This window comes from Falco peregrinus, chromosome 7 (genome assembly GCF_023634155.1).
Source record: "Falco peregrinus isolate bFalPer1 chromosome 7, bFalPer1.pri, whole genome shotgun sequence".
Taxonomy (NCBI): Eukaryota; Metazoa; Chordata; class Aves; order Falconiformes; family Falconidae; genus Falco; species Falco peregrinus.
The window spans coordinates 25,501,920-25,528,320 of NC_073727.1; the positions used below are offsets into that span (position 1 = coordinate 25,501,920).

At 36.5% G+C, this 26,401-nt stretch overlaps 1 protein-coding gene across 2 annotated transcripts in view; it reads left to right on the top strand.

The window, feature by feature from the left end:
• Positions 1-26,401, top strand: part of AFG1L (AFG1 like ATPase) — a 72,139-nt gene that overhangs the window by 18,853 nt on the left and 26,885 nt on the right. The window contains exons 5-8 of one of the 2 annotated variants that reach the window (XM_055810221.1): positions 931-1,061; positions 6,365-6,464; positions 9,398-9,456; positions 25,913-25,995. In XM_055810221.1, coding sequence (XP_055666196.1) covers positions 931-1,061; positions 6,365-6,464; positions 9,398-9,456; positions 25,913-25,995 — 373 coding nt within the window. The remainder of the gene's footprint in view (positions 1-930; positions 1,062-6,364; positions 6,465-9,397; positions 9,457-25,912; positions 25,996-26,401) is intronic. The other variant, XM_055810222.1, reaches the window with a different exon arrangement.

Consider the following 26,401-nt stretch of genomic DNA (forward strand, 5'->3'; position numbering starts at 1 on the left):
AATAGAAGGAAGTTCATCCTAAGTTTCAGAAAACATTCTGACAGGGTGAATAAGGCACTTTGCTTTGAGAGAGGTACTGTTTTATATATTTAAAAATTTTGTTCTGTTTCTAAATTCTTTGACCTTAAACAACTATGAAATGGTTAAATAATGCTGTAATTTACAAGTATTGTGACAGCTGCATTTTTCTGGGGAAGCTTTCACTGGTGTAAACAACTTTGCCACTTTTAGTGCCCACTTTCCTATCATCATTGGGTCACTGTTGAGGTTTTCTGTTTCCATTTCTTGTCATTTGTGCTTAATCTTATCAAAGGTAGCTTCTTACTGCAGGATCTTTGTTTTCCAAAGGTTTGTTTATAGGCATATGGAATACAATCCATAAGACAGTAAAGTATGGATGTAGTAATACTACTTTGTGCCAGTATCATCATTTTAACCTATTAAAATAGAACTGTGTTGCCATGTCTGAGTTATTTTAACTGAATGCATTCTAAATAAACCTTTAGAGAATGCAGTGTATAGAGATGTGCAATAGATTTGTAAACACTATAAGGGTTTTTCATACTCAAGATTGAGACAGAAAATGCCAAATTACAAAGTGAAACTGAAACTAAGGTCATCAATTGGAGCTGGATAAACTGTAATTTCTATCAGGTTTTAAAAGGTAAAGTATAGCATTCAAGAGTTCTTTGATTTTTGTTTTACATGTTTCTGAACCAGAAAATACAAACCACAGGATCTGTGAGTTTTTAATAAATTGCCTGGATGTGGTTGAAAACTGTTTTTCTCTCTTGAAATTGGACTAAATTTGAAGCTTTTTTATTTTTACTGAACCAGGTTACCTTTTATTTAGTAGCTAAATAATTTTATTTTCCCTGTCTTTTAAAAAGAAATAAGAAATATTTGTTCTTTTCTGTTTTATCAACTGAGGAATACATCGCCTTAAGCAGAGCTTGCCAAAAAGAAAGGCAGGATTTATGGCCAAATCCTATGACCCAATTGCACCAGTAGCAGAGGAAATAAGCGAAGAGGCTGCTCTCTTATGTTTTGATGAATTTCAGGTAAGAAGTCATAAAATTACTTTTGAGCTTAAAATATGACACTTGTTACTGCTTTGTATTTGTACAGATATTGAATATAGTATTTGAATCACTGGCTAGTAGTGAACTGTAGAAGTTATTTCACAGTTTTGAAGATGGTGGGTTTTGTTGTGTGGTTGGGTTTTTTTGCAGGAGGTAAGGTGCAAGTTGGTGGTGTAAGTAGTCCCCTTACAGTGCTGTCGTTTACCAGTCTAGTAACTGGTCATACAAGTGGTTATTAGTGTTTGGCCAAGAGGCTCATGAGTACTTCAGAGCAGGGACCATCGTTCTATACTGACTCTGTACAGTGCCCAGGAGAGTAGCCACTTGACACTTGCTTGGCATGCCTGGTCTTTGCAGTGGTTTGTATAATGCAACAAAATCATCTCAGTGTGATGAAGGATGTGTAATAACATGTCAAATTCAACCTAAATTCCTTCCTAGAGTTATTTGAGTCTTTGGCATGGTAGTGCCCGATTATATCAATGTAACTAACATTTTAAGAAACTTTTATTGAATTAAATGTGGAAGTGAAAAATAAACTCATAAAATTATCTTTGCCCAAGCTAACTTGGCTGTTTTATTTGTTTTATACAGCTTGTGAATTTTGTTTTAAGGGCATGTCACAAATCTAAGTGTAAAATTGCTTTATAAAAATTGTTAGGAGAGGCTAGAGGTATTTGGCATCTTTAAATAGCTGAGTTTTTTTTAATTCTGAGAGAAAAGGCAGAGCAAGATAAGCACAGATCTGTGTTAGTTCTCAAATCGCCAATAGTAGAAGAATCATCTATTAACTGTAAATTATCTGTTATGCTCTTAAAGTAAATACATTACTGATATGGGTAGAGCAATTTATATCTCCTGGCTATTATTTTACAAGCCTGTGCACCTGAGAAAATAACCGGTTTATGATCAGCTCCCATGAAGGGGATTTTTATAGCTGTAAATTAGTAGGCGTTGTTTTAAGTTACTCTTGCATTTTTCAACAAGGGGTAGTCCTTTGATCGATGGTTTCAGAATGCCCAGGGTCATACAATTGCTTCTGTTTGATCATTTAAATTGTGCTTTATCTAGTGAATATGAATGCTGGGCTTCCAAAATTTGCAGTATAAAATCTAAATGCGGAGACAGTTTGTATTTACATTATGAAGAAATGGGAAGGTTCGGAGAGGGCAGGAAGGAGTGTTAACTGTCATGACATCAAGTGCTCAAATGGTAGAAAGAGGCATCTTTGCTCTACCATGTATTAGTGTAAATACCTGCTTTTTTGTATAAATGCCCACTGGTTCCTGGTGTTTCTGTGTTTCCAGGCTGTCTGTCATGTTTCCACATTTTAAGGGGAGAGACTGGGGTATTTTTTGTTTCCAAATTGATTGCCTGCTCCCCCTGCTGACTTGCTGGAGGTACATCAGTCTCTTCAGCTGTAAAAATGGCCTGGTTTTGTCAGTGGGTCACAGCTGGTAAAGTAATAGAAGAACTATACTTTAAAATGTGTATCTAAGACTTTGTATTCTTATGTGAATTTTTAAAATCTACTTGTTCTGTGTGTACTGATGTTCTAAATTCACATATTTCTGAACAGCTGGATTTCTTGATTGATTTTTCTGTAGCATAGAATGCTACACAGGCTTTGTCTACTGAAGAGTAGTCCCAGCTTTCTGAAATTTTGCAGAAGGCGCTGAATTTGGGATAAGAAACCTGCTTAAACAGTCATAAAGTAGTGATTGCAAGAGCAGCTCTCACATAGTGACACAATTAACGCTGATAATAAGGAGCCATGTCTCATTCAGGATGTTTGCAGCTCATTTTGCTGGTGGACATAATGTCTAGATTTCACTTCAGTCTGATTCAGTCATATTTAAAGAAGTGCTAGATTAAAATGAAGCTGGGAAGAGCCAAAGGCCCAGAACATGCACTGCTCTGATTTGCAGGCAAAACTATGGTCTGTTTTGACAGATGGAAAGTCAAGTTAATACTTTGGCAAAATAATTATGTGTGGAGAAAACATCAGAAAACTACTGAGATTTGCTTTGAACAGTTCAGGTTGCTTTCAAATACCTGTTGGAAAAAAAGAGAATAAGCTGGAATGATTTATTTATATATCTTAAGAGCAGACACATAGACAAGTGATATTGTAACAGGGACAGCAAAAAGTGTTGTTAATGCTCATATTTCAGAGGAAACCAAATGCAGAACTTCAAAAGACAAAAGCATTGCTGAAGTTGCACATTCCTCTTTGACAGTGGGCTAAAGCAAGACAGAAGTACTCTGAAGTGATTCTTGCAAAGCCTAGAGAACTGTCAAACAAGCGGAGAGTTGACTGATGTTGGTACTTTTAAAAGTAGTTTTGTGTGTTCCAAAATATTGTATTAAAAAAAATTACTGTCTTAAATGTTTCGTTTTGCAAATACTATGTAATAGCCAGGACCTTAGTGATGGCACTAAGCTTTCTGAGTTTGTCCATTCTGAAGCAGGTTTTTCTCAGCATTTGCCTGAGCCACAGGCTCTCAGGTTATTAAAGCACTGCTAATTCTTACTCACATTTGTCATACAGTTTACAGAAAATATTGAAGTATTTTTTAAAAAATCATGAACGCCCTAAGCCATTCTAAAAATTTGTCCTTATTTTGAAGAAAACCCCTAGAATTAAGCCATTTGTAATTATAATTTTGATGTTTCAGAACACAGAGGTAGGCCAATAAAAAGAGACTAGTTACTGTTTAGTGATCAAATAACTACACACAGGTAATTAGAAGCTCTAATTTTGGCGTGTGACTGTAACCTATGTTAGTTAGTATTGATAATGAAAACGGAATCCCTACGTCTTGGTAAGCTGAGTGATCGTACAGTGTTAGTCTTTATATACCATCGGTACCACTTGGACTTAAACCAAACTACAGTTTAGGGAGTTTTTACTAACCTGCATGCTATTAAAAGCCTCTAATAAAAATTAGACTCTTATTTTTGTGCTAATACTAATTGCTGATAATACATGCTTATGTTTGTCATTCATTATGTGGAACTGTACCAATCAGTGGCTGACTGAGTCTCAGGCACTTACACATGTAAATTAACTATTAGTCTAGTGTTTTTTTCTTTTTTTTTTCTTTTTTCCCTTTTTTAAAAAAAATGTGAGTCATAATGGAAAGCAGCACTAGGTCATAAAAATCTTTTCTCTTAAATGCTAATGAAATTTCTCCATTCTCTCCATTAGCAGGCTCTCCTTATTGGTAATTTGTAGCTTTTGCTTTTGTTCCCTGTTGAAATGAATGCTGGATACAGTAAAAAACATGAGAAATGACAATGCTTCAGTACTGTCTTCTACCTGCTTTACATTTTTTTCTGTCTTTCTCAAGCTGCATTAGATAAAAAGAACATATTTACATCCTAGTTTTCAAAATGGTTCTTGCTTTTTGGCAGAACTTTTGAGAGTTATTTTTTCTGTAATAGAGTTGAAAACTTCAGAATTCCACATCAAATAACACTTTAATTAATAAGAGAATGTTATTAATTGTTTTCTTTTATGTGAGCATTAATGTTCCTTCCCTCCCTGTTTTCTGAAGGTAGCATGCTTTAGAGTGTTTTTAAACAAAAATAGTTGTAACAGAATGATTTATATAATACATTTCTAAAACTTGGCTATTAGATTTTCTGATACAAGAAATTCAGTTACCCCTAAAATGCACGTATATACTGATCCCTTGTGTCTCTTGTTTTTTAGTATTCAGAACAAATAAATTATTAATAGGTGTGTGCATAAGCAGATACATTAGACATGTAGTACAATAGTGCATTACTACATGCTTTTTGGATCATTGGATCTTAGTGATTAGAGATGTACAGATCTGAGGGGTGTGTTACTGATTGTGTAAAAGTTTGTTTTTCAAAAAGGAAAATAAAAAATCCATGTTAATGTGTTCCATAGAACTGATTAGAAGAAATCTTTAGAAGAAGGAAACTGGCGTTTACATTTGGCTCCTTACGAATATTACAGCTTCCAGTCTAGCTGTCAGAAATGTAATAAGTCTTTTACTGTCTGTAGTGTAGAATGAAAGTTTTTTGCTGCTGAGAAAGGTCATTTAGAAATGGGGGAATGATGGGGGTTGGTGTGGTGGTGGACTAGCAAAAATTATAGTGGTTAAAGTCTTTCTGTAGATGTATTACTATTGTGACATAAACATCTAAACTGGTGAAAGCACAGTAGTCTATCAGTCTGTTTGTATAACTCAGCATGCCACCACTTTTTTATTTCCTCAGAATGGGGGTTGGTTTTGGTAAGTCAAAATGCAACAAGTGTATATAATAATAAAAGGGAATGTAGGAGAAACAAGTGCAACGGTAACAAAGATGGTTTACTTAAAAGATGGTTGGTCTCAGCTGGTGAAGTCCTGTAAAATACAAATTGCTGTTGTAACAATGGGCTTTTTCCAGAAAAATTTATTGCATTTTTTTCATTTGTACAGAGTGGTTGCTGTTTCCTTTTATTTCTTGGTACTGTAAAGCAAGTTTGTTAAGCTAAACTTGGATATTTAAAGAAATTTTACTTTATGGCTTATTTTTTTTCAGTCCTTTCCCAGTACCACTTCTCCCAAACATTTTTTATTTTTTACTCGTGTTTTGTGCCTGAAGGTTAGAAGAGGCTGACTGTGCTGGAAGTGACTGCGTGCCTTTTGATTATTCATGGACAGTAATAGAAGGCACTTAAAAAGAACAATGAAATTGCTTATTTTTGTGATGGGCCATCTGTTGAATTGTTTTTTGCAACAATCACACAATAGTATCTATGTCATATCATTCTATTTTCAACAGCAGCTGATTATGTATAGTTGGCTACTTGTCTTTATTTCTGAAGTCCCATGACCGTTTAAATTCACCTCTGCAAACCTTTGCCTCGAAGGTAATAGAAATGTAAAACAGCCGGTGTGTATTTTCTTTCTGTCTTCTGTTTTTTTCATGTTGTTTCTAATTCATTAGGCCTCTTAAATGTTTAGGTCTGTTTTCTGTGTCTCCCACCTGTAGTTTTATAATAGAAGTTAACATGGAATCATTTAGCAATTGGTAAAGAAATGGTGGAGTTCCACAATAAAGAGTGGGCAAGTTGTGAAAGACTGTGGTACATTCACTGCTTATTAATTATCCCTTTTATTTTTTGCTTACCAAGGAATAATTAGAATCTTTCTCCATGGCTTTCACTAACAAGCATTTTTCCTAGCTACAAAGCCACTTGCAGATCTATTGCAGCAGAAGCTGAAAGCAAGATAAAACAAATACGTTGTCTTCTACAGGTCACTGACATTGCTGATGCCATGATTCTGAAGCAGCTTTTTGAAAATCTGTTCCAAAATGGGGTTGTCGTTGTGGCAACATCTAACAGGCCACCAGAAGGTAAAAACAAACATGCTACTAGTGTTATCCAAATACAGTGAATCTCAGTATCTTACGAAATTATCATATTAAAATCATACAGTATTTAATGCTAATAAACTCTCTAGTCTTCAGTAATCTGAGATACTCCAATTCATCCCCTGGTTTTTTTGGTGTTCTTAAGGAAGAAAGGTTTTTCACTGTCTGGCTCCTCCCTTCTTCCAAACTCAAGGTGTTCCTCCCCCCACCTCCCTCCAAATCCTTCTGTGTTTTCTGATCTTCTCTGCTCTGTCCAAACCAGTGACAGGATATCTGGGGACGGGGTGTTGAGTAAGGGTGAAATAGTGCCTCTGTTTTGGATGTGTTCCAGGATAGGTGAAGATCAGATTCTGCAAAAGAGGGGAGATCGAGAGTACATACCTTCTCAGTTTCTAACTTGTAAACTTTCAAACTTGATCCACCGCCTTGAAGGAGAACCCTTATCAAAATACCATTCTCACAGCCTGGTTGGAGGTTACTCGTTAGGAATTACTTCGATGGAGAGTTGTTTCCATTTCTAATAATATTTTTAGATAGAGTATGACTTGCTAGCGAGATCCTTCTACAAAGTCCCCAAACCTGTATGAGTTTTAACCAAGCAGTAATTGTAATTTTCTGTAGGGGAGAGAAATGTTTGTTATAGTGTAACATTAGCAGTTAGCATAATGCATAATTTCTGTGCAACTTTAATGACACTTCAGATAGATTAATTTCAAAGTTTTGCAAAAAATACTGGTTACACTATTAGTTGTAACTAGTAGGGGTTTTTTTCTACCCAAATTAATTGAGTAAAAGAGAATCACTAAAGATTTACAATGCACTTTATCTTAAAAAAAGAGAGAGAGGATGTTTTAAATGTTTTCACTAGAGGAGGAAATAATTTCCCATTTGCTTGAGCAAACAAGGTGAAATCATAACTGCTGTAGCTGCGTTAACTACAGATAAACTGGATGCTGGTACCTTACTCAGCTGGGAGCCACCCTTGTGATTTTTGAAGCATTACTCTTTAAAGTTCAGGATAATTTTTTTTATCATAACTTGGGGATTGTATCCTGCATATTTGAGATGTCAATTTGTGACCATTATTGCTGTATGGGGTTTTTTCATACATATTAAGTCACTGTGTCAACCTAAAAGACATCCACTTGTACTAGCTACCCAACAGAGAATGCCAAGTACAGCGTCTCCAAAACTGAGCTGTGTTGCAGTCCAGATGTTGATCAGCGCCTGTTTCTTTGTCCCTTCTCACTACTCCTGCATGCTCACGGTGTGTGCCTGAAATGCTCCTGCAGGAAAGAGAGTTGGGTTAGTGTGGTATGCTGCATCAAGGTTTAAGATTGAATTGAGAGTTTAGTTTCCTGTGGATGCAAAGGGGAAAAGTGGCTTTTTGGTTAGAGAGCAGATGTGCCCAGCTGCTGCCCATTAAGTGATATGCTTAACCATGTTAAACTGCCCCAGTTAATGTGGGGAAATATGGAGGTGCAGTGTTTGAAGAATCCTGACTTCCATTTCTCCACCAAAATTACTTTTTATTTTTCTCATCCTCACAAATGCAGACATAATACAAAACTTACAGCCTTACTAACTAGGAGGGCTAACAGAAGTAGCTGTCTTATAGTATTGTTATGTGTTCACTGATTTTTGCGAGTAAATATGCAGTTGATGGCTGTTGTAACTAATGTGTTGCTATTATGAGTTAAAAAGTTACGAATGAGAATGATACATGGCTTGGTACAATTTTGCTAGTAATTAGAGTGTGGAATCACCTTCACTGGTAATTTCCCTAAATGTTTCTGTGTATATATGTAATTTTGTGAAAACCATTTTATAGGTGTCCTGTTGGTTTCTCATGCATCTGGTATCTTCTGTCCACTATGAGGTGTTGGTAGAGCATAAATGCTTTAGCCTAGTTGTAGCCTTTAAGCACTGAGGGGAATATAGGTGGTATTAATAACCTGGCACGGTCTTTGTGGGAAATATTGGTGACATCTCCAGCAGGTGTCTGTATTCTCTTACTTATTTCTTCTGTCAGGCGTAGGTGCTGTACTGCCTTTTTATAAGGCATCCTAATATTAACGAAACAGATCAGCCCATCATACAGTTTCAGTGATAATGTTTTCAAAGAACAAGTCATTCTGTTACAAATATGTTGGGCAGTGGGATAGTTTCCAGAGAAGAGAAGTTTATGCTGGTAAAATATAAAGATGAATAAGGTATAAAATGCTGCTTTGCAGTTTGTTTTTACTGATTTGTATTTTCTTTGAGTGCAGATCTGTGTTTTGTACATAACATCCTATTGTTTTTTTAATTCAGTTGTATTTTTAGCAACTTTGCATAAGTTTATATATTAATATTTTTTTTTTTTTTTTGGCCTTAGGGATGACCCTTTTCCTTGCTTTGGAAAAGGGAGTGTACCTGGTAGAATTGCTAGAAGATAGTGTACCGTAGTACACAGAATGAGAGTAATACTAACTTCAATAAACTCAAATAGTGTATTTTCATTTTACGTTGGGTTTTGCACTCTGCCAAATACTTGGCACGTAGCAGATGTGTGGTTTTGGCCTTATAATTGTACCAATGTATACCCAGCATTACAAATCCTTTTCTAGATCCTTACTTTAAAACAGACGCTGATCTTACTTCTTCTAAAATCAGTTATATGTCATTAGGGCATATATATGCCCTAATGAAAAGGCATATGCCTTTTTCACACTTTCTCAGGATATTCCTTTCTTCCTTAAAAATGTATTGAATTTTCATACAGCAAAAGAAGAGAAATCAGTTTCATATCTTCTTTTCTGCCTTTTGTTCCTCCTCTCTCTAGCAACACCAAGTTTTATTTGCTAGACTAAAAGACAAGCTGACATTGTTATTAAGACTAAGTAGAAAAATGGTACTGATTTCCTTTCTTTCAGATCTCTATAAAAATGGTCTTCAGAGAGCTAATTTTGTACCATTCATTGCTGTGCTGAAGGTAAGGAGAGTCACTTGTTAAATGCTTTTCAATTTCACCTGCTGTATTAATAAATTAGAGATCTGTACAGGATTGCTTTGATACTAGTTTCCAAATGAGATGTGTATGTTTTAACTGTTTGGAGCAAAAATAATTGAAGGTAAGACAAAAAGGAACTCTTTCTCTCTAGAATTAATGTGTCTTGAAAGCTGGACATTTTTAGTATGACAAAAAGTTACCTTTTTGACTAAGGTAGCAGAATTTGTTTGTTTGGGTAAGACTTTCTCACTGTTGTGTATATACATGGTGTAACATATTATTCCTCTAACAGTGTACTGTGGTGGACTTGTGGGGTTATTACATTTATTATACTGAAAAAAAATGTGGTGTTCTTTGGTGTAAGGAAATTGTGTTTACTATGTACCCCTCGGTTACCTTGTTTCTGAGTCTTTTTTGTGTGTAAATGGTTTTCTGACCGAGTGTTTGTGAGGCGTCATGTAGTGTTCAAAAATCAGCAGTTCTGAAGCAAACTTCCTGGAGTCTGCATGTTGTAATGTGGTGAAGTAGCAGGCTGTGAACTTTAATTGTTTCGTTTAGGTTAGGTTAAAAAATGGAGCATCCCTTCTTGATTTGAATAATATAATCAGTGCTTATTTTGCTATTAAAAAGAACATATGCTGAACTCACACTTTTAAGTTCTGGGCAAGTAGAGATATTTTTCATTCACAAGCTATGATTGTATTGTTACATTGTTGAGGGCTAGCATACAGGTCCTGTGTCCTGCTCTGCCTGGATTGACATGACACATAAAATGGAAATAGCAGCACTTACCTACCTCACAAAAATCTTGCTAGCATGAATATATAAATAATGTTAACTCTATCAATACCTCAGATAAAAGAAAGGTAAGGTAGGGTTTAGGGTAGGTTTGGCTTAGTGGGAAGAAACTTGGAATTGCTGAATAGATACATTGGTTGGATGTTTCCGTTAAAGTGGTCAGCAGTAAAGCATTTGACAGTGCCTTGGGTTTTCAGTGGGGCATTTTGGAATCATGAGATTGCTTAATTCCCTAAGCACCTTTGAAATTCCCATCTAATGTTGACATCTGAGCAATTACCATGTTTCAAAGTTAATATGCCATTGACATGAATGTGGCACTCCTATATATAAAGTCAGGGAGGTTATTAGTAAAAGCAGCTCTTACCTGGATGGCTTTAGAAAAATAAGAAACATGAAAATAGATGAAAAAACACTTCCGCTTCAGGTTCTTGAAGAGGGTTTATTCTGCAGCTGACTGCATTGGATACAGGATAGGGTCCTGATCATAGAGCACTTTCAAGAGCAGTAGTAGTTTCGTATGTATTTGTTTTCTGTAATACATAAACAGTGGCAGACCTTTCTTTTCTATGTATCTTTCCTAGTTGACTCAGTTTTCTTCCTTGATAGATATAGGGCTCTTCCATTTCACCGATGATCAGACTTAAAGAATATGTATAACGTGTGCCTGTTTGTAGTTCCCGTCTTTCTCTTTTTGACTAACTGAAGAAAAAAAGTGAAATGTAGCCTATGCATATGGAATGCCTCATCAAGACTGGGAAAATAATCTGAATTTTCAGAAGGAACCTTGTGGATAGAATGCCGAGAGAAAACCTAAAGGTAGATTGCTTTAGAGCTGTGACAGACGGTGGAGTAGTGTGAAAAGAAACAAGTAGCACAGCCCAGACTAGAGGTAGAACAACATTACCATAATAATGAATGAAGGGAGAAAAAAGGTTTCGCTCAACAAACACTCTATTCAGAAAGGCCTTTCTAAAATTCTGGATTATGTGTCATCGTTTTTTCCCTACATCTTCGTGTTTTAACACTGCTCTAATATTTCTGTCTTTAATGTCACTTTAATAAATATTACCAATATAACATGATTCTTTCCCCAAAACATAATGCCTGAAAGGTGGGTCAGAGGAAGCTTATAAAAAAATGCTTCTCTGACCTTAGTTGGAAAATACAATGGTAATGGCAAGGTATTAAAAATAATAATTTAAAAATTTCCAAATCTACATTTTGAATTCAACACATCAGAAGTAGGCATTAAGAACCCACACTGGAATGTATTTTAAAGTAAGATTTTAACAAGTGGTCCTTAGATTACAAAGGCGTGGATAGAACTGGGTTGATACTCTGGCTATGGTGGTTTGAGAAATGCAGATTTAGGCTTCACCAATTCATGTATAATCTGTATCATGGCATTGGTGTTAACGGGTGGAGTAGCTTCTGCCTTGGCTGTTTATAATTCAATGCGTGACTTTATGAAATGTAAAGATGATATCTTCCAGGAGTTTGAGTGGAAATATAAAGGAAAAATAGTACATTGGATGCTTGCAAATATTTGATTTGCTGTCTTTTCTGCTTTACCTCACTCCAAGCCATGTGTGTCTGTGGTAGTGTCAGTTTCATCTAACCTGTTCCTTGGCAGTGGCTTTGACAACTGTCTTAGTTTCCTCTGGGCTCAGAGCCTCCTGCAGGGCTTTTGTGTGGTGTTTAGTGAAGTTGGGTTGGTTTCATTTATTTGTTTCAGAAATTAATTTTATGATCATAAATCATAAAATAAGGCTTTAGCACTAAAAGTAGTTCAGCACAGGAGCTTCAAATTCTTTTAAATGTTCTTGGGAAGGTGGAATGACTAGAAAGTATTGACAGTACATTTCTGTGAAAAGGTGCTTCGCTTGAAATGGATTTCAGGCTGTTTCCATTCTTCATAAATGGAACACATAGCTCCTAGATACCCTGATAACTGTTACACAAAAATCCTTCCATGTCTTCAGATGATCAAAAGAAATAGTTTCTTTCCTAGATCTAGAGTTATCCATGTTCATCCTTGATTTTGTTGTTTTTATGTTCTTCAGACTATATAATTACAGTATCTGTACTTGGGTTCCTATTTCTTATAAAGAGAACTACAAACCAGTTTATGTGGAATAAGCAAAAAGGTGCAACAGTGCTCTAGGAAAGATACAATTATCTTGTGAAGTTTGTCCATATTGTCTTTCTAGGTGGTAGATTACTGAGGACAAGTGATTGCTGAATGTCTGCAGTGGGAGGTGTGATTGATAAGTTCCACTTTTAGGGCCACATAAAAGCTCCGTGTCCTACAGCTGGTGGCCATGTAAAAGCTCCAGGTCTGTGTAGTTGAGCAGCAGTAAGACTATTGGCAGCTTTTCCTGCCCTGCGTGTGTCCCCTGCCCAATTCCTGGTGTTCTGATCTTTTGAGATCTAATTTTTCAGTGATTCTTTAATCCTGTAACTTAAAGGGGTAGTTTTCATAAACAAGGAAAACCTCTCAGTTGCTCACTTCATTATTTTGGCTAAAATTATTTGCAGGACAATATTATTTATGGAAGGGCTTAGTTTCTGCCGCAGATAAGAGTGCTTCTCAGTCCATGAAATTTTACACAGACAGAGCTTTACAGAGATAAGAAGTGTTAGGAAGGAAGGTCTTCTAATTCTATAATTGCAATTAGATTCAGTCCCTTCTGATTGAGCTTTTAATCTTGCAGCATCTCTTACCGAGAATTTTAAAGTGCATGGAACTCCTAAGTGATTTTTTTATTATTATTATTACAAAGGCAGTTCTTGAAAAGAAAAACATTAATTGCTCACAGTTAATTTGTTTAACTGTTTAGATCAGAAATACTCTAAAAATTGTTAGTCTAAACCAATAAGAAATACAAAAAAATTGTAAACCAATTTTTTAAAATGTTTAGAAGTAAAGCTATGTATCTTAGAATCATAGAATTGACTAGGTTGCAAAAGACCTTTAACATCATTGAGGCCAACTGTTAACCTAGCGCTGCCAAATCCACCATGAAACCATGTCGCTAAGCACCACATATACATGTCATTTAAATACCTCCAGGGATGGTGACTCAGCAGCTTCCCTGGGCAGCCTGTTCCAATGCTCAACAACCCTTTCAGTGAAGAAATTTTTCCTAATATCCAATCTAAACCTCCCCTGGTGCAGCTTGAGGCTGTTTCCTCTTCTCCTGTCGCTTGTTGCATGGGAGAAGAGACCTACACCCAGCTCACTACAGCCTCCTTTCAGGCAGTTGTAGAGGGCAGTAAGATCCCCCTGAGCCTCCTTTTCTCCCGGCTAAACAACCCCAGTTCCCTCAGCTGTTCCTCATAAGACTTTCTCTCTAGACCCTTCCCCAGCCCCGTTGCCCGTCTCTGGACACGCTCCAGCACCTCCACGTCCCTCTTGCAGCGAGGGGCCCAAAACCGAACACAGGATTCGAGGTGCAGCCTCACCAGTGCCCAGTACAGGGGGACGGTCACTGCCCCAGTCCTGCTGGCCACGCTGTCTCAGATACAAGCCGGGATGCTGGTGGCCTCCTTGGCCACCTGGGCACACTGCTGGCTCACGTTCAGCTGGCTGCTGACCAGCACCCCCAGGCCCTTTCCCCCAGGCCCTTTCCAGCCACCCTTCCCCCAGCCTGTAGCGCTGCGTGGGGCTGGTGTGACCCAAGGGCAGGACCCGGCACTGAGCCTGGTTGAACCTCATGCAACTGGCCTGGGCCCATCGGTCCAGCCTGCCCAGCTCCCTCTGCAGAGCCTTCCTGCCCTCAGCAGATCAACACTTCTGCCCATCCCACTTATCTTTAACAACCTGATGTAAGATCTGAAGTGAAACTCTTCAAAAAGAGAGAGAGCACATTTTAATTTACTGGTTTAGCAGCCTTTTTTTTCTTCTTAATTTTTATTTTTTAATATTAATTTTTGCAGACATTTAATGAATACATTTATATCAGCCCTTGACTCTTCTGGAGTCCGAATTCTAATTCAGTGACTAGTTGAATGCTTCATTCTCTGGACAATCAGGAAGGAAAGCTCCTCAAATAGTTTGTTATGTGGGGTCTCTGATGTAAATGAACAGTTCTGGAGCTTCCAAAGGTTTCCTGGAACCATTGCATGAAGTTTTAAAATGTCAAGCAGAGTTGAAATACCAAATATGAAAATTCTGCATTTTGTCAGGTTTTCTTCATGCAGTAGACCTGCACTGCACTAGGTCAGGAAGTTTTAGGGCCTTTCATAGCCTGAATATACCTTTAAAAGGTACAGTTTTAAAATACAATGCTTGGCTTTGGCTACCTGTTTTTTGTTTTAACTAAAGAGAAAGAATCAACCAGAAACTTTTTTTCAGTAGGACAGGAAATTACTGTAAGCTTCCTATAGTGAATCTTTTTTTTTTTTTCCTTCTGCTATTAGGGACCAAATAATTATTTATTTTAAAACTATTTAATTAAAATTACTTTTAACAGTAAGCATTGTACACTCCTCTTAAATAGAAAGCAATGTATTATTGTACGCTGTATTGTTCATTGTGTTTCTTGGAATTGGTTAATAATTATTTATTGACGTTGTTGCCTACTCTGATTTTTGTTAAAATACATGCTTTCTTACAAAGAAAGACATGGAAAAATTTAGACGTATTCTCATTTTTCAGTAGCTGTAGTTCGAATATGTGAAAAATACTTGTTTAAAACATTTAGAGCTGTCTGTAAAGGAAATTGTGGGAGTTAGTTTTGTACAAAGGCATTGGTAGATATAAAATGTCTTTGATGGTGCACTCAGCTTTTGTCCAACCACCTGTGTGAGAAATGCAGGGATTTGTTGATTGGCAGATCTGCTGCTTTCCCCCCCTGCCAAAAAAAAGTCATCTCCTTGATGAAATTGATTTGTCAGTTTGTTCCAGTCTAATGGTGTGATAGCCCAGCAGCTTTCAGTATGTTGAATAGTTAAAACCTGCTTTTGAGGTCAGTGTCAGCCACTCTGACCCCTGTGAACTGTCACCTGAGTCAGAATTGCAGGGATTAGGCCTTTGATATTGTGATGGCTTTGCCTATCAATTGACTTTTTCATTACTGAAGATGTTGGGCCTTTTGTTTCCCTTCTTAGTATGTAACCAAGCAAACTCCTAAGTAGAAGGAGCATTTGTTCATGCTCTGTCTCTCTGCAAGTAATAGAAGTACTCATCTTTTGTGAAGTGTACCTAATTAAACACAGAAAACATTAAAAATAGAAAATATAGCATGATTGCAAGTATTTTTGTGCTGAACATCAGTATAGTTTCTGGGTAATTTTAGTTAGACAAATTTGTAAGACTGTCAACTAACAAAAATTTTGTATATAGAAAGCAAGGTGTCAGATTGGAAGTTACCAGCCCTTTCTGCATTCAGCCTTCTAAGCCTGTATGTGAGTTTAAATTTCAACACAAGGGTTATTTGAATTCTGTAGTTCAGAGCAGTTAACTGTTACCAATATTTCATAATGTACCTACTGTATTAGCAGGTTCGTTAGGTATTAAGCTGTTCCATTTGTTTACTTTCTACGTCTATCTTGCACACACACACTTGTGTAAACATAAACTCCTAGGTGGTTTATTTAGATGCAAATCTAAACTTTATCTTAGGATAAAGTAGTTGCTACTGTAGCTCAGTGTCAGGCTCCCTGCCTTCTCACTTCCTTTAATTGTTAAGATTTCCTGAGATCTTGCTTGGCTTGTTTACTCCTTGGTTAAAATGGGTAAATCAAAGCATATCATAGATATGGAATAGTTGATTCCTGTTGTATCGGGGTAAATTAGTCTAATTACACGTGGCAGTTTTATTTGCTTGTGATGTAATGTGAAATGAGGTCCTGTCTCCCCCCCCCCACCCCCCCACCCCCCAAAAGCCCAAGCCAATTAATAAAGCTTTTAAACTCTTTGTCACAGGCCACCGTGGAGGTCTGCAGAGAAGAACTTTAATCCAATAAACATTTCATTTAGATCATGAAAAGAAAGCATGAGGAGAAGCTCCTACAAGAGAGGGTGTTACCAGCAATTCTAGCCATGAAGAGATGTGAGGAATTTGCCAAATTAACCAAAAGGCCTTCATATTTAACACATAAATGTGTCAAAACTAATAATAGAATAATTTAATTTGAGTTGAACCTTATATTGTTAAAATTCTAAGAAGCCACAACTGTTTTCTTCAAAGACTTTACTGTTGAGTTGGATGGACAGGGCAAGGGGAGGTTGTGAGAAACCCAGATAGCAAATAACACTGGCTGAAGCTGGTGGAAAGAAGAAAAAAAAAAAAAAGGAATAGATAATTAGGTGTAATTAGCGTGTATGAATTGTTGTCTCCCTGCCCTTGGCTTGAATAAATTTCGGAGAAAAAAAACCCCTAGTGGTGAAAACGCTTTGATGTAAGAAGAGTCATTGTGGTTTGGCAGCATAAAGGCAGTGTTTTATACTTCTTACATAATGGTTGTGATACAGAAAGAGTGAATGGACCCTGCACCCCCCAGCCTGCTTTACAGCAAGGACTTTTGGATTCCCTTGAAACAAAATGCATCAGAAGTTTTCAGTTGTTGGTAATGAGGTAGTGGACCTCATCAGAGCAAAGCGTAAGCCATCTTTAGCCTTTGTTTAGAACTTAATCGCATTTTTTTTTTTTATTCTGGGAAATCCAGTTTCGTAAATCAATACTACTTTTTTTTTTTTTCTTTCCTTTTTTTTTTCCCCTGCCTGCCAACAGTTCTGGCAGGAGCAAAGGCTAATACTGGGGAAAGAAATACAAATCAAATGTTAAAAAGAAAAAGAACAGCAAAAAAGAAATCTAGGCAAATAACTTCATCCAGGGTATAATTCCAATGAAGTACATGTATTTGGAGTGAATTTGACCCTTCACTTATGAAGCATCATGTTATAAATTCGGAGTGAATTCTTGGCATTTATTTTTCATGGAACACCAGAGCTGGTTTATTAGGAGATTGAAAATTACAGTAATTGTTGGTTCTTTAGCAAAACTGAATGTTATACAGGGGTTTGTGGATTGTTCCTTTTGTTTTGGGGTTTGGGTTTATTTTTTAATATATTTATACTTATTCTGCAAGGAAGATTTTTTTCCTAAGTGATGTGAAATGCGGAGAGCTGTTCAGTGTAACTCTTACTGCATGGAAGTTTACTCTGCCATTCTTCTGCTCCCTGACTGGAAAAAGGAGAAGCTACTTGTCTCCTACCCAGCACAGCCACATCTGTACCTCCTGAATTCTTTTCACTTTTGTCTGACTCTTTGAAATACTATTCACAGAACAGTACATTTTAAGAGTCTCTGTCTTTATTCGTGCACCATTATTTTACAAGTTAATTGTCTATTTTACTTCTTCTTAGGGGGTAGCTGATTTGTAGCTAGATGTTAAAATAAGTTATTGAAAAGTTGTACAATAGGTTGTATGTTCCTTGTGGTAGCAAGAATAGTGGGGTTTCTTGGTTATTAAAGTTTTGAAGGCTGTAATGTAAACTTGTGCAACTTTCATTGAATGAGTTTCACCTCTAAATATATCTCTGCTAAGCTCTTCAGTTTAAAGTTTGAATGTTCTTGTCACAAGTGTAAGAAAAAGTTTCATTTTAAAAATCATATTTGGATGTGTTTCAGTTCCCAGGTCTTTGTGCTCTAGGTCCATTTAAAAATAATTCATAAATAAAATGTTTGTCATCCAAAATTAAGCTGAACTCAATTACTTTCATTGATACTGTACAGAATTCTTGGATGACATTTTTAAAGGTTTCCTCAAAATTTGTTTGTGTGGGTTTTGGGGGTTTTTTATTATTATTTGTTTTGTTACAGTGTTTACAGTTGGGACAAGCTGAAGTATCTAAGGCTACTGTAACAATCTCCCATATTTTGTTATTGCAGAAGAATAGAGGGGAGAAGACTAAAAAATTTACTTAACCCCTTAAGGCATTACACTCCTTTGTAGAACAAATAGCTTTTTGTACTTGAAGTTGGTTTGATCTGTGAAGGCAACACACCTGAATATCATGCAAGAAGAAGTAATTATGCCTGATTGTAAGGGTGGTTTTTTTTCAGGTATAGGTCACAAGAAATTCAGTTAGGGTAGAGTATGTACAAAGCTAAGAAATGTGCAGATTTTCTGTTGTAAGATTGTGTAAAAATTATTTACAGTTAATACTTGCATAAAGGTTAGAAAGGTTGATGAAGTGATATTTAGTTTTGCTTTACTATTCACTGCATGTCAGAATGTAATTATGACTGATTCATGAAACTGTCTTAGCAATGAACCATCTTTATTAAAATGCTGATCAAGACAAGAGCTGACAGTAATAAAGAATAGAACATTTTAGTCTTGTTGCTTTTGAATGATTGCTAATTACCCCAGAGGTCATGTATAGTGCTTATGAGGATTCACTGACATTTTCTTTAAAGTCTACTGTTTTAACAACATCTGAACAGGGAGACAAAAACTGTATGCACACCCAACAATGCTTAGACTAAGTTTTTATCCACCACCAAATACCTGATGATTCCCTTTCTCCTTCTCCCCGAGTACATCTCGTTCCCATGGATCTGTGTAGCAGAAGGTTGGGAGTATTACAAACTTGATTTACTTTTTTTAAAAAAAGTCCAATTTTAAGCATGGATAAAAGGAGCAGCCCTTTGAAGATCCTGCACCTGTACCATGCTTGCTCATCACTAATGGTCTGGTTGATCTCCTTTTAGAGCTGCACCAGAAACACTGCGCTTAACTGTGCACTTCTCTCGGCAGGCTGTGGACAGACATGCCCAGCTCATCAGTCTAGGTTGCATCAGTTTCACATTCTGAAATGTGCTGGTGATTGTCACTTGGTGGTGACTTTGGGAGTGCAGCAAAGTTAAAATCTTTGTGTGCTTTGTAGGTCAGAAATAATTTTTTCATGACACACTGCATTTTTGCTTGAGGGATTCTTGTTCTACCACAGTTGTGAATCATTTGGGAAAATGTGGATCATAATGGTATCCTTTGGATGGAGAAATCTTTTCTTGAAATCGCTTAAGAAAGAATTTTAAGAAAGAAGATATAGTATTCTGGTTAATAATCTAACACTGCATGGAGTCAAATAATGAAAAATAAAAATTACTAAGTCTAGTGAGCTCTGCTTACCTGAGGAACTCTTCCTATGCTGCTGGCTAAGGGCTCTCATCATGTGTCTACATGTTGTGTGATGCAAGAGAATTTTTCTCTCTTAAGCTGGACATAAATATATAGAAGAATGATTGCTAATGAACAACCTCATTATTCTCTGGTTTACTGCGGGGAAGGAATATTAGTGATCCTATATGTTGTTAATGGAGACCAAATCAGCAGGACAGGTGTGGGATGTCTTTTAGTGGGGTGGGGTTTTCTTTGGATATAAGCTAATACGAGTTAGATGCTGAGGATGCCTTTGAAAAGAGAAGATGATAAATATGTGGAAATTATGATCCCTTTTGCTCAGAAAGAGTGGTTAGAAGTTGCACTTCTCAGTTAGGCATGTCTTGGTTATGAATAGTAGGTGTTCTAAAGTGCTTGTTAAGAACTACACCAAAGGCCAGGAGTATTAATTGTGCAGCTTTGCATGCCTGGGGGATAGTACTATACTCTTCTTTGCTCCTATGGAAAGCGTATTTGATACTGTAGATGCTACTGCTGTATTTGCAGGTGTCTGGTTTGACGTGAGTGTGCAAGGCTGAGGAAACTCAGCAGGTGTGGGAATTAAGGTAATGGTCCTCCCAAGGTGAAGCGCGCTGACATCTCTGTTCCCCTGCACTTTCTCTGGAGATCCTCAGATAATGTTTGTCTGATCCTATGGGCTGGTAGGATGATTTGTATGAGTTGGTATGTTGTTTTTTGGTTTTCTTTTTTTAATACCATTAAAAATTCAGAGCAGGGAATGACAGTTGGGTTGACTTACGGTGGCCTTCAAAAAGATTAAGAAATATCTACTCACCTGCATTATCAAAGGTCATGAGCTGATCCACAGTATTTGAGCTCACAGGGGCACATCGTGTTTAATGTGGACCACAAGACCATTTATTAGCATTTCAGGAGTTTTTGTGACACATGGGAAACGCACATCTTGAGAACTTGCAGGTTATCCAGTTAACTTTGACTGTGTTGGAATTTCCTGAAACCTTTGTTCCTCTACTTAATGATATATCGTGTCGTGTACTTTTAATTTTTTGAGCAGTTGAACACTTTAATAGCTACCATTCTTGATTGCAACAACAAAAGAAGTGCTTACAGGAAGAAAAAATATTAGTCTATATTTAATAACTGACAATACTGAAAGTCTTTATCTATTCTATCTGAAGGTTGCAATTTTAGGTGTTCTGTCTTGAGCTGAGCCTTAAGGCTTTGTCTTCTTTCCTTCTGGAATAAAAAGCTTTTATGCCACTTCAGTGGAAATGAGTGCATGATCATGCTGTATTTTTAACTTACTAATTGCGTTTTCAATTCTGTAATTGTATTTGTTCTTTGTATACATAAATACATAAATGACTTCAAAATAAATTGTATGACTAATTAATTTTATGCATTTGAATTGAATAGGGTAAGTCAGACTTGAAATATCTCAATAGAATAGAAAATCTGTTGGAAACTAGATGGTTGCCCAAGAACAGACTAGACTAACTGTAGCTTCAATTTTAAGTATTTATTTCAAAAGAAAAGTGGAAGTTTAGCCCAAGTAAATGAAATGGAGAAGTTTGAAACTCCATCTTAAGAAATGGGAACCAATAGTTACAGTCCTGTCTTTGACAATTAAGTGCTAACAATCTGAGCACTCCAGTTAGTTCTTGGGCCGTTGATTAAGATTCTGTGGTGGTGATTAGTGAGTGTGAGGATGCAATCACATCTGTAGGGTTTAATCAGTCCAGTGCTGGAGAAGTTAGTTCAAAGACGGAGAGAGAAATGAGAACTTCTACATGTTAGTGTAGTTTTTCTTAGTAGGGTTTTTCCCCAGGCTGCAAAAGGATGAAGGGTAAAAAGTAGAGAATCCTACATTCCTCCGGCTCCCTGAACCTGGAGAGTTTGTAAATAATGGTATTGACTTTCTAATTCCATGATGCAGGAGTATAATGTTGTTGACACTTGTGAAGGGGAGAGAAGATGTATAGTGGTACTCATATATGTACTGATGTTCAGTATTTCATCCTCACAGCTGTGAGCAGTATTTGTTTTTCCATACTATGCAACTATGTATCTGGTTTTCATTTTTGTAAATTTAGTATTTTAGGTGTTTAGCTTGGACATATACAATATTTTGGTGTGCTTTATTTTCTTCTCCTATACGTTCTGATTATATGCTGTCTTTTTAACATTTAAAGGATTTGACTTGGAAAATTTATTTAAAAATACGCACATTTTTCACTCTGCATTCCTGTGAAGCAGATAAGTGAATGTTTATGTTTGTAGAAACAAAGAACTGTGGTGGGTACCCTTGTCCACAAAGGAAACCCCAAAAGGAAAAACATCTGGATCTCTGCTCAACGCATAGCTTCTCTGTGACCTTTCTGACTCTGGCTTTGAGTAAAGGTGACCATGTGCTGAACCCCAGTTTAGAACAGTCTCCACTGGTAGACTCTTAACTTGGGAGGAGAAATGCTGTTGCTACTGCCTGGCGGTGCAAACAATCCTCCCATTACTGCTCTTCAGTTCACTGGTACTGTTACCACACCTTTTCTCTTCTCTACTGTGTAGAGCTCAGTTTGTTTAAGTAGTGTTGCCTGCACCAATGCATGTTTGTATGCCATTTTGTTGGCATTAATTTCTTCCACGTTGTCATTTAATGATCGGTTTCTTTAGTCACACTTGTGTTTGATTTTTTTTTTTTAATGTTATTTTCAAGTAGGACCTATATATCTATCTTTACTCCAGTGTCACATATTCACATAAGGAGAAGGTTGTGCCTATCTCTATAAAGCTTATAATCTAACAATAGCATTCATGTTATAAAGGAATCTTTTTTCTGGGAGTATGTTGCTATGCAGATTATAAAGTTTTGTTTTAATGGCAGGGGCTGTCCATTTTTTGTATATTTATACAGGGCCTAACAGGATAGGTGTGAGCGAACTTTGAAGTGTCTCAGTAAAAATAATTAATGACCAATTAATACTTACTCACATGAACTTGTAGAAGGGTCAGGAAGTTTTTGTGGCTGTTTTATTTTTATTTAGGATGTGGGTTTTAAACAGCCAGAGTACCTTCCTGAACTGAGCATCAGTCTGGAGAGGCCCCCCCCAAAAAAGGGGGGAGCGGGGCAGGGAGGGCAAGAAACTGGCTTCAGGATCCAAGTCAGTGGTTCTTGAGACTGTAATGGATGAAAAATATGCTAGAGATTCCAGTAAAATATAAACCAGAATTTGATTGAGAATGCTAGTTTGAAAAACAGGAGACAGAACTGTATTTTAAAGATAGGACAGAATTAAGCCAAAAAACCCCAAACCCAAATGAGAAGTTAATTATCCAAGGAACAGGACAGTAAATTGCCAAATGGTTCCAAAGGACTAAGTATCTCTCTGTTCCTGTTAACTGGCCCCTACTTCTATGTTTATATTGTGTATTCTGCTATATATCAGAATTCTGGTTTTCCATTTTGTTCATGTTTGGTTCAGTTGACTTTCATCTCTTAAGGAAGCAAAAAATCAGTAAAACTGTAATAACCATATTTTATATATTTCTGAACAGGATGCTGTTACTGCCTTTCTGACTGGAAGGTCCTATAGCCCAGAATATCTAACAGATATTTTTGAAATAAGCTATGTAATGTTATGTCACGTTAGAATCAATAGTAGTACATTATTGTAGACATACAAGACAAGGTTTATAGGGAAAATAAATATCTTTCATTTAGGCAACTGTTTGTAGCTTAAAAAGGGCCCAAAAACATAAATAAGCTTTTGAGCACGTAAGCTCCTCTTAACCAGTGTCACTAATGCTAACGATTTTTCCTGAATAGTGATAATACTAATTGCTCTGAAGAAAGAGAAAAGGGAAGGAATACAGAAGTATTGCATCTACTTCATAGCTATATTGGTACTATTTCCATCTACGGTTCTTGCCTCCAAAACTCATTCACTGTAATGTGAAATCATGGGGTTAAAAGACTTGTCAGTGCATTTAAGGAGTGATAAATTTTTAAGCAGAACACAAGCGGGCTAAAATACTGTAGCACCAAGTGCTGCTTTGTATTTCAGCAAGCCGCAGTGACCTGCATAATATAGCCCAGTATCAGTCTGAATTTGAGTGCACAGAATGTTTGCTCTACTCAGCAGTTACTAGCGGCTGAGCCACAAGCACTGCTGTAAATATCAGCACAATAAATTTACGCCAGCTACAGCATTCAGGTGCACTTTTTTCCTTTTAGCCCTACCCTAACCATCCCACACTCTTAAGTATATGTAGTTCTCTGTTCATTCTTCACCCTATATGAAACACAACAACCTGAGAGAGAGGTAGAGTTTGTAAACCCATCTTGAAGGCCAAAGAGATGAGGCTGAATTCATGAAAAATTTCCTCTCTGTTGTATCCAGGAAAAAACCTCAAAATGTTAAACAGTGTTAGTAAATATCCAACTATTTAAAGTTAGTCTAAAATAATCTCATAGTCCACATAGCTGTAGTAGTAATGTCTCTTTTTTTTTTTTTCTTTTTTTTTTCCCCTCTCTACTAACATGAAGAAAGTAGTACTTGAGCTAATTTACTACTTTGGAAAAATGAGACATTAGGCACGAAGATGCTGAGCATTGGTGCCTGGCAAAGGAAAGCTAAGTACACCAGCTTTGCTGTGAAATTTCAGGAATCTTCCGTCTTGCCTTGACTGCCAGACTGGTGCTAGAGAAAAGCTTAAACATCCTCCCTCCCTTGTGCATATTATTACATGCCTCTGGAACTTTTTTCTTCTGCTCTGTTATTCTCTTTCTTTGTAAGCTTTCACGAAAAGAAAGGGAATAGATTATAATAATATTGTAGCACCAATCCTATTGTGTTTGTAGTAGCCTTAGCCCAAGATAATGATTTGATTAGCATGGCTTTTTCACTTACCGGAATTAAAGATACATGGATTTTCCTGGGATTCTGTGCTATTAGGATGATTTTTTTTCCACCTTCTTTCTTTAGCTGTATATCTTTGCAGAGAAGTTGGAGGTTTAAAATAGGTATAGAGCTTTCTGTAATAGCCAAGGGCAAAAAATTAATGCAATGAATCATTGCAGTTACTCCTGCAGATATTTGTAATCTATAAGTCCTGTGCAACACATTTGTTCAAAAGGGCTATTGTTCCTTAAATCACTTGATGATAGTTCTTCTAAAATTTAAGGTTTTTTTTCCTGCAATGTAGTTGCTATAAATGAGATTTGACATTTCCAATTTTGTTATTTGAATGGCCTCAAAGAGGCTTTGAAAAATTTGACATACAGAATATGAAGCGCTTAACGAGAGTATTAGTAGATAAACTAATAGCTCATAATGCAGTGAAGAAGCAGAGCAATTTAGTGGATTCTAGCAATCCAGAGAATTTTAATAGTGTTGAATTACCTAAAAAAAAAAAAAAAAAAAAAAAAAAAAAAAAAAAAAAAAAAAAAAAGTTGTATTGCTTTAGTTAAATTGTGGGTAGAGGTATATTTTCTAGATTATTACAACTTTCCCTCCTTTTCTTTTATAGCTTCTTTTGCTTCTAGCCGTGTAGCACCCAGAAGTTGTGTATGTTGGCAGTAGTAATAACAGATAAGCAGAGCTGTTCCCTTTGCCAGAAGTTATAAAATCTTGATACGACTGAGCTTAGTGGGAGTTTTGCTCTCAGCCTCAGGCCTTGAATAAAAAAAAAAGTGCCCTTTAGTATCAAAAAAGCACCCTTTTTAGTGTAGCTGGTTTTGAGTTTTCTAACAGAAGCAATTATTGTGTCTACTCAGGGACATCCATATCACACTTGGAATCTTACAGGTTGTTTAAACAGAAAATAAAATTCTTGAGTCATTTCAGACATTACAAAAATGAAACAAAACCTTTTTGATGTAGAACTTTTTTCTCCTTTATGCTTCAGTCCATTTTGCAGCAAGACTTGGTGTGGTGCATGTATTTGACGTTTGACTCATAAAATTTCCAATCTTAGTAGAAGGAAAAGATAAAATTAATTTTAGCTTATTAAGTAGAAGTAGTTTCAGTTGTCTCTGTTGCTAGAGTTTGACTGTGGTCTCTTAAACTTTTACTGCTTCTAATTTTCCATTTTTAAATGTAAATTATTTAATGCAAAAATCATTATTTTTACACACTCCCCCAACAAAGCACTACCCAGAGAGAACCAGTAATATGGACCCTCGCTTCACTTCATGTGCTTCCAATCTGTATTAATTTTTTAGTTGATGGACTTTTGGAAATGGTTACTTTTTTGTTTGGAGTAAGTAAACAATTTCCAGCTTATTTCTTTGCTTTGATAATTGTAAAGGAAACTTCAGCTTTGTGATCCTGAATTTCAGTTTTGCAGATGATATTCATGCTGATGGTTTCTCACAGCAGTGTGTCTTCTCTCTAACACAGACAATAGTAAATACAGCTTTGGCTTGAGGAAAGCTATTCTTTTTTTTTTTTTTTTTTTTTTTTTTTTTGTTTCCTCTGTGTAGAAATACTGCAGCACAGTCCAGCTTGATTCTGGAATAGACTACAGGAAACGAGTGCTTCCTGCTGCTGGAAAACTTTACTACCTGTAAGTTTACCTATGGTATGGTACTTGCCCTCTTTTTACCTTCTTATTAGCCAATAATTTCCTAGTCAATGGGAAATGAAAAATGTATAGTAGAATTAGCAGGGTGTGACTTTTCCTTTCTTTGCCTTCTGGTCCATTTTGTTCAGCAAACCGCCTTCCATTATGCCTTGGTATTAACTTCATTAAACTACATTTTCAGTATCCACACTAGCATCATTTATAATGTGTGACTGAATAAAAACTAATTAGATTTTTTTGGGAGGTGTGGTGTTTGGAGAACTGAAGTGACAGATGGTTAGAAAGTAATGAATATCCTCTTGTAAGAGATCGCACAATTCTCTTATAATAGAGGAACATCCTTATTGTATTTAAGTAATTAAGTATTTATAGAAATCCAATGACAAGG